We start from the raw sequence: 7,705 nt of genomic DNA, 5'->3' as shown, positions 1-7,705 counted from the left end.
CCATTTAAGGACCCATAACACCTTCTTCAATACCATGTAGAGCTCCCCTATATTACCCTTCAAAATCCTCTTTAGGTACTAGTAACCCCACCTAGGTAGCTGAAAACCCTTTTCTGTGAACTTGGGGACCATGGTGGGCAGTTGATGGGGCCTTTATGGGGACTTCTTCTACCCCATTTAAGGACCCATAACACCTTCAATACCATGTAGAGACCCATGTAATGCCCTACAGAGTCCCCCTTTACCTACCAGTAACCCAATATAGGTAGCTGGGAACCGTTGAGTGTGAACTTCATGACCATGGTTTGTAGTTGATGGGGCCTCTATGGGGACTTCTGCCACCCCATTTAAGGACCCATAACACCTTCTTCAATACCATGTGGAGACCCATGTAATGCCCTACGGAGTCCTCCTTTACCTACTAGTAACCCAATATAGGTAACTGGGAACCCTTAAGTGTGAACTTCATGACCATGGTTTGTAGTTGATGGGGCCTCTATGGGGACTTCTTCTACCCCATTTGAGGGCCCATAATCCCTTCTGTAATACCATGCACAGCTCCCCTCCGTTGCCCATGAGAAGCCCCCATTAGGTACTAGTAACCCCATTTATGAAGCTAAAAACCCCTGAGTTTGAATTTGAGGACTATGTTCTGTATTTGATGGGCCCTCCAAGGGTACTTCTTTTACCCCATTTAAGGGCCCATAATCCCTTCTGGTGTCATTTAATTAAGAAAATATTATATCCTTGCTAGATCTAACATGTTAAACTAATTTCTGGTAGATTTCATCTTTAAACTAGATTTGGTACTGTGACCTGTATACTTGAAATGCAATGTTCACTTACGTGCAATTATTTGCATGCTTTAGTCTGGTATTAAATGTACTCTAAATAAAAATGTTATCATCTTCTTCTCATGTTAAGTCTTAACCATATCATATACTCCTTTTGCAGACAAGTTCTCAATCAGGAAGCTCATATTTTCTTCTTTCAGAACCACAGTTGTCTGGTTCACCTCCTCAACGTGTGCCTCCCAAGGTTTTGGTTAAGCTGGCCTCTACTTATTCGCCTTGAGAAGCCCCCTTTACGTAGTGGTTCTTATGATATCTTGTCGGCCCTTTGCAGGTCTTCGTAAACTGGCACGCACAATGCTTTCTCTACTGTTACACTATGATGGCATACTGAAGGATGAAGTTAATTGGGAATATGTTGGTGGGAGTAAGAAATTCTTATTGGTAAGTCCCCGATTGAATCTTAAAGAATTGGAGGCTCTAATCCACAATCGAATTGGGAGTATTGGAGGACGGGTGTCACTATCCATCAAATATCGATATGTTGTTGATCCGTATATAAGCACTCTAATCGACGTCGATAGCGATGATATCTTCCAAACGTTGGTTAAGGTGCTTGAGAAAGATACTTTCAGCTCTGTAATGCTATACGTAACAAAAATTGATAATGGCATAAACAATGTCATACCTTCTACTTCCTTTTCACCGCGAAATCCCTCTCATAACCTGGTCATACCTTTGACTTCTGTACCACCGATTCCCTCTCAAAATCCCTCTCATAATGCATGCATACCTCCTACTTTCGTTCCACCGATTCTACACCTAAGATATCCACCGGAACGAGTAACTGTCACTCCCGACTCTCGTTTTGAAGTAGACTTACAAAGATAATATGAAACAGAATTGGGTAATACAAGCATAGGAGGTGACTCGGCACAATTTAGTTCAAGGTATGTCTTGTATAATTTTATTTATATTCAAGTACTCAATCTACTATCGTGATTTTATATTGTTGAACTGTGTAGGGTTCGAGTTGACCTAAATGAAAATTTCTCGGACGATATGTATGAGAACCATATCTCCGAAGATATCATTGTCCCCGGGAAGGATGCAGATGTGCCGTTGGAGCATATTAATGTTTTCGAGGATGATTTTCATGTCTTCGGTTGTGATTTGGAAGAATTTAGAACTGAAGATGACAATGATGATGATCCTGCAGAGGATGATGACGAGGCTGAGGCTGAGGTTCAAGATGAGCAGGGTGATGAGGCCGCCCATGATCCTGAAAATTATAATGGATCAAGTCGGCCATTTCTACCTGCTGGCACAAGTCGGCCAGTCGAAGTAGACGACATGTATGTTGGGGCTGATGAGGTAGATGCAGATAATCTTGAGTTCGATGAGTTAACTGTTGGGGCTATGTATCCAAATATGAAGCAGTTCAAGAAGGCCGTTAAGGAGTATGCAATTCGGCAGCGATTCATGTTCAAGAAGTCACGGTCAACTCCCAAGAAGTATGCCGTTGTATGCAAGGAACCAGGTTGCAAGTGGCATATATCAGGCATTAACCGTATGACTTATGTTTTAGTGAAGAAGTTTGTCAGTGACCATACGTGTACATCTCACTTAAAGGGCAATGATAATCATCTAGCTACATCACCATGGGTTGCCGAGACATGCTTACCCCTATTTGATCGTCCAGAAGATGTCGGGACAAGGATCATAAGACAGTACATCAAGTCGCACTGGGGTATAACCATGACCTACCGTAGAGCACACCTTGCGATGAACATCAACCTTGAAATAAAGTGTGGAAATGTGGAGGACTCGTACCGCTTGCTGCCTGCACTGATAGTTGAGATGATAAGAACAAACCCGGGCACCTACATGCGTGTTTTTCGAGCGAGAGATCTACGTCCAGGGGGAGATGATAAATTTGCTCGCTTATTCTAGGCATTTGGTCCCAGCATATGTTCTTTCAGCGAACACTCAGATCGATAGTTTTAGTCGATGGGACGCATCTACGTGGAAAGTATCTTGGAATCTTAGTGATCGTAGTTGGGGTAGACGGGAACAACGGATTAGTTCCATTAGCTTTTGGAGTTGTCGAGACTGAGAACGAAGATAGCTGGTGCTGGTTCCTCTATTTGGTGAAGCGGAACGTATTGCGGGAGGGGATAGGCGCATTGACCCTATGCTCCGATCGACAAAAGGGGTTGATGCAAGCAGTGCCTAAAGTAATGCCTATTGCAAACCATAGCTACTGCATGCGTCACCTCGCCGCCAATTTGTACACCGACTCAAAGACCCTTTACTTAAGAAATTGTTCTGGAGAGCTGCTAGGGCTTTGAGAGAGAGTGTTTTCATAGACACAATGGAAAAAATTAAGGCGAGGAGTGAAAATGCACACAACTGGATAGCCGCTATTCCCAAGGAAAACTGGGCTAGTTTCTACTTCAAGGGGGATAGATATGATGTGTTGACCACCAATAGATCGGAGTGTTACAATGCAGTGCTAAAGGATGCCAGAAAATTGCCGATTGCAGCTGCGGTGGAGCTTACTCATTTTAAGAGCTCCGAATACATACAGAAACGTCAAGCGATGGGCCATGAATGGGAAACAAAGTGCGCGTATTATGCAGAAAAACATTTGGGTCTGGCCAGGGAACAAGGTCGCGGATATGATGCTTATCGAGTAGGTGTGCACGAATTTGAAGTAAGGTCCCGTGATCATCATGATGTCGTAGACTTGCTGCAACAAACCTTTACATGTCGTGAGTTCCAAACGCTTGGGCTGCCGTGCGAACATGCCATGGCAGCCATTGCCATCACGGATTTTGATGAGTACGATTATTGCCATAAATGGTTTCGTATAGAGATGTATCGGAAAACGTACTCTGAGGTGCTTCACCCTACAGTAGATCGCACTCAATGGGAAGTGCCTCCAGAACCTCTCAACACTGTATTACCTCCAATAGCGAAAAGACCACCTGGACGGCCGCGTACGAGAAGATCTGACTGCGAATTGCAGAGTGGAGTGCATCGCAAATGTACGATCTGTGGAAAACTTGGCCACAACAAAAGGACTTGCAGAGAACCTCCCATGGAGAGACAACTGCCTGATGAAACTGCCATTGGACCCTCTGCCCTCGTTTTCAATAGGTACGTGATACGTAATTTATGGAGGTCAATAAGTAGTATAAAACATCCCCGATTCCATACTTATTCGGTGTGGTGGTGGTGTTTGTAGGTCGGGTGTACCTTGTGCAGCTCCTTTTTTCACATAATTACTCCGCGAACAATGCATTGGAGGCTCCACTCGGATGAAGGAGGATAAGTGGATTAATTGAAAGTGTGCACAGTAATTAGTTCCTGTATTTAATTTTTTGTTACAGGAAACCCTTTTTTTGTATACTGTAATTAGTGGTGTGCATATATTTATCTTTTTTTGTGTACTGTAATTCAAAAAATGTACTTGAATCCTAGTTTATATTGGGTTTGAGTCTATTTGGCATTGAAGAATCCTAAAACAAAATATTTGATGTCTTCAAACAGAGTATATACCGAGGAGGGCGATCATTTATTCGTCGTGCGAAGGACCTCCGAGAAATGTATGTCACTCGATTCATTCAGAGCCGGTCAGTTGGGAGGGAGTGATAGATGGAGTTGCCTACTTCTAACGTAAGTGGTGTTTTGGTTGATTTGTTCTTGTGGTTGCTTCTATCTTGTTGTTGTATGCTTCTATCTTGTTGTTGTATGCTTCTCTGTGTTTGACTTCTATCTTGTTGTTGTACTACTGTTGTTGTACGCTTCTTTATGGTATGAGGACCACCCTTCCCCCCTATTACTGATATTCATGTAATGCTTGGATGCTTATTTTTCAATGGTATAATGCCTGAATGATCTTCTTTCAATAATTGCTATAGGTCCACTATTTATTAGCATGATTAGTCTTGAATTGGAGAAGAGAATATATTGTGACAATTGGGTTTTCTGTTGGCTGAACTTCACTTTCAATAGCTCTTGGCTAAAAAATGCCTTATTCCAATTCGGTTTTATGTTTCTCTTTTCTGGGTCTTCTCTATATTGCATTTGCTTCCTTTTTATCCATATAGCTATCGTTTGGATTTGCATTTGTGCAGGTGAATGGCAAAACAAAAGTTCTACGTGGTTTTTAAGGGAAGGCAGGTTGGCGTATTTTACAATTGGCATGACTGCCATCTTCAGGTGAACAAGTTTAGTGGAGCTTGTTACCAATCATATGGGACCAGGCAGGAGGCAGATGTTGCCCTTCATGCCTATTTACATGGCAGTAGTGGGTGCATACAAAATGAGAAACAGGAGAGCAGCGTTCAAGGGTATTCACTAGCGTCAACAAGTTCTGCCTCGTCAACTTCCTCTTCTACTTAGATATGGTTGTTATGTTTAGTGTTGTTCTTTTCATTTTACTGGACATCTGTAGTGGCTGTAAATATGCTTGGGATTGTAAATATGGATCAAAACCAATTTTTTTTTCCGCTTCACTCTATTTATATATAAACAACGTTCTTATGGCGTGATAAAATGTTTACCCTTTATATGTTGCAAATAATGCGTAGGCAATGATTTTTATTACGATATGCGAATGTTTTGTTCGAAGCAATCAGTGGCAGAATGTGAACCATATTTGGTATGAGGTTTAGATCGAAGTCACCACAAATAATGCATGGCCTACCAATTTAATTTTCCGTTCTTGCAATTGATCTCATGCTTCCAAAATGGACTAAAAATACCGCACCATAGGATGATCCACAACCGTCCATTGATGGACCACAATGTAAAGAGGTTGTGCCCAAACTATCATTTGCGTGGGTTGATCCTAACCTGGGCACTCAATTTTTATTTTTTTGTTATGGAGTTCATCTACGGTGGAGGGCTAGGATCAATCTATGGAATTGTCTTTTGCCACACAACCTATTTAAATTGTGGCCCATCAAATGGACGTTTTGGATCATCCTATGGTGTGGGGTGGACAGTCCATTTGGAAAGAAGGGGTTGGCTGTTGTCATAAATGGTGTTCAATTTATCAACAAGTTTAAAGAAGAATTTTTTTTCCCAACAGTTCAAGCAACCAAACAAAGCACCAGATTTTTTTTTTACCGGGATTTCTTTTTTCCCACCATAGTCCGCTCAACCAAACATGGGATTTTTATTTTACCAGGTTACTTCTAGGGATTTTTTTTCCCACCAATCTCCCAGGAAGATTTTTGTTCCACAAAAGTCCTAAGAACTAAAAAAATTCCAGCAACCAAACGGAGGGGTTTTCAAAGACTTGGGGGCAATTTGGGGCTCTTTCAGACAAAGTCCTAACATTTTCACCTACAATAAAAATATAAATACTCGGAAAAGCACAAAAAACAGGGATCCCATTGCCAACTCTGAGGATGAAAATAAAAACTAGAGAGAATAACCACAATTAAATACAAATAAATCATATTTCCATCCAATACAAATATAAATTCCCCCAAAACTTTCTTAACCTTTACCATATTTCGCAATGAGCCCAATGCCGCAACCACCATCACTTGACAGAACTTGATTTTTAATTACAAATACATAATTCTCAGTATGCTGAGATACAAACAAACCCTCCCTCTGTGTCTCTACAGCCTGGTTTCTGTCCTATACATATGCGCCCAGCAATTTCAAATAAATTTACCCCATTTTACCCCATTTTGCTTACAAATACACACAAAACTTCACTGGAAAGACCATCAACATCCATCCTGTTTACACCATCCATGAGAACTTGACATAATTTACCCGAGGTGGATGAATAAATGTAAACCCGATATGCGAAAGACATAAGTCTCTCAAGCTCTGGAGGTCTTCTTCATTTTTCACTCATATATCCCCCTTAAGAAAATCACCACAGTCCCCGAACTCTCCGCGCAAGAATCTTTCGCACAGCTGCAGCCGATAAGCGGGAATGTCACACTTGCTGAAAGTGAATGGATCCTTTGCATACAGATGCTCGATCGCTTTAAGCACGAACAAACCACAGTCGAACCTGCATAACAACGGTTGTACTGAGCGAATCAAATTCATACCCTAGAAAAATAAACATTTAAATATACTGACCCATTGGCCTGTTGTGGGAAATTGTCCATCTGAGCATATTGAAAATGGTCTATATCACAGCCCCTTTCCTTGAAGTACTCCTTCAACAACGCTACCTGCAAGTGGTTAACATTGGCAGGTTTAGGAAACATAAGTGTTATATGTATAGATTTATAAGTAGGAAAACATTGAAGATGCTAAGCCACTTACGGTCAATCCTGCTCGTTCCTGGGACTCCATTCCTTTACACGAATTGCATTCGTGGAAGATTTTGGTCACCATATCGACAATGAGAAGAACCCAGTGGATGTCTTCACATAATGGTAATAGTACAATTTTTACTGCTTCGAGCTTGTGGTCTATAAGTCTACCGTGCAGAGCGTCCTTGGCCGTCTTCCACTTTTCTACCCTCTGCTCCTCAGTCACTTCGCTCCCCACTGCAGTCAGAGTTCCCTATAAAAAAAAGGAATTCAATGGGATACTACAGATATAATCTTATGTAAACTGAAATGTGGGATGATAGAAATTACACTTACATGTACCACCGAAGGAAAGAAAACAATTCCGCCCCTAGGATCTGCTAACCCATCCTCGTTGGAGGACTGTACGTGCTTCCCATATATATCCACGATCTTCAAGGAAGAGAAGTAAATGTGAGATGTAGATTATTACCTATGGTAATGTAGAATTTATTGATAAAAAATGACACTTAAAGTGCCAGTGAGGTATTGTCTGACATTCCAAAGGTGTTGTAGGTCTTATGCTATTAGGTGTACATCATCCTTTTCCATGAGAATATCACTGCAAAATTGTAT

General features: G+C 41.5%; 2 protein-coding genes across 2 annotated transcripts; one reads left to right on the top strand and one right to left on the bottom strand.

The window, feature by feature from the left end:
* Positions 1-3,165: 3,165 nt before the first annotated feature.
* LOC143855778 (uncharacterized) lies at positions 3,166-5,201 on the top strand. The gene is made up of 3 exons (XM_077365846.1): positions 3,166-3,964; positions 4,934-5,018; positions 5,063-5,201. The coding sequence occupies exons 1-3, from the start codon at positions 3,166-3,168 to the stop codon at positions 5,199-5,201; spliced, it is 1,023 nt and encodes a 340-aa protein (XP_077221961.1).
* Positions 5,202-6,598: 1,397 nt separating this feature from the next.
* LOC143856142 (putative ubiquitin-like-specific protease 1B) lies at positions 6,599-7,223 on the bottom strand. Its single transcript, XM_077366228.1, has 3 exons — positions 7,101-7,223; positions 6,912-7,006; positions 6,599-6,840 (listed from the first exon to the last, which is right to left on the bottom strand). The coding sequence occupies exons 1-3, from the start codon at positions 7,170-7,172 to the stop codon at positions 6,675-6,677; spliced, it is 333 nt and encodes a 110-aa protein (XP_077222343.1). The 5' UTR covers positions 7,173-7,223; the 3' UTR covers positions 6,599-6,674.
* Between the last annotated feature and the right edge of the window lie 482 nt (positions 7,224-7,705).

The sequence above is a fragment of the Tasmannia lanceolata genome, unplaced genomic scaffold (assembly GCF_043159265.1).
Source record: "Tasmannia lanceolata isolate RefF3 unplaced genomic scaffold, GAP_Taslan_0.1 ptg000023l, whole genome shotgun sequence".
In the NCBI taxonomy this organism is placed as follows: Eukaryota; Viridiplantae; Streptophyta; class Magnoliopsida; order Canellales; family Winteraceae; genus Tasmannia; species Tasmannia lanceolata.
Note: the sequence above shows the minus strand (reverse complement) of the source record. Positions and strands in the feature narration are given on the sequence as shown.

What these genes read in the sequence shown, in the direction of transcription:
- LOC143855778 (XM_077365846.1), top strand. Translation starts at nt 3,166, where the DNA reads ATGGAAAAAATTAAGGCGAGGAGTGAAAATGCACACAACTGGATAGCC. An exon ending in TTTCAATAGGTACGTGATAC is followed by an intron (nt 3,965 to 4,933) that starts GTAATTTATGGA and finishes GCATTTGTGCAG; the next exon opens with GTGAATGGCAAAACAAAAGT. An exon ending in GGCATGACTGCCATCTTCAG is followed by an intron (nt 5,019 to 5,062) that starts GTGAACAAGTTT and finishes ATATGGGACCAG; the next exon opens with GCAGGAGGCAGATGTTGCCC.
- LOC143856142 (XM_077366228.1), bottom strand. Translation starts at nt 7,172, where the DNA reads ATGGTGACCAAAATCTTCCACGAATGCAATTCGTGTAAAGGAATGGAG. An exon ending in AGGAACGAGCAGGATTGACC is followed by an intron (nt 7,007 to 7,100) that starts GTAAGTGGCTTA and finishes AACCACTTGCAG; the next exon opens with GTAGCGTTGTTGAAGGAGTA. An exon ending in TTCCCACAACAGGCCAATGG is followed by an intron (nt 6,841 to 6,911) that starts GTCAGTATATTT and finishes GTTGTTATGCAG; the next exon opens with GTTCGACTGTGGTTTGTTCG.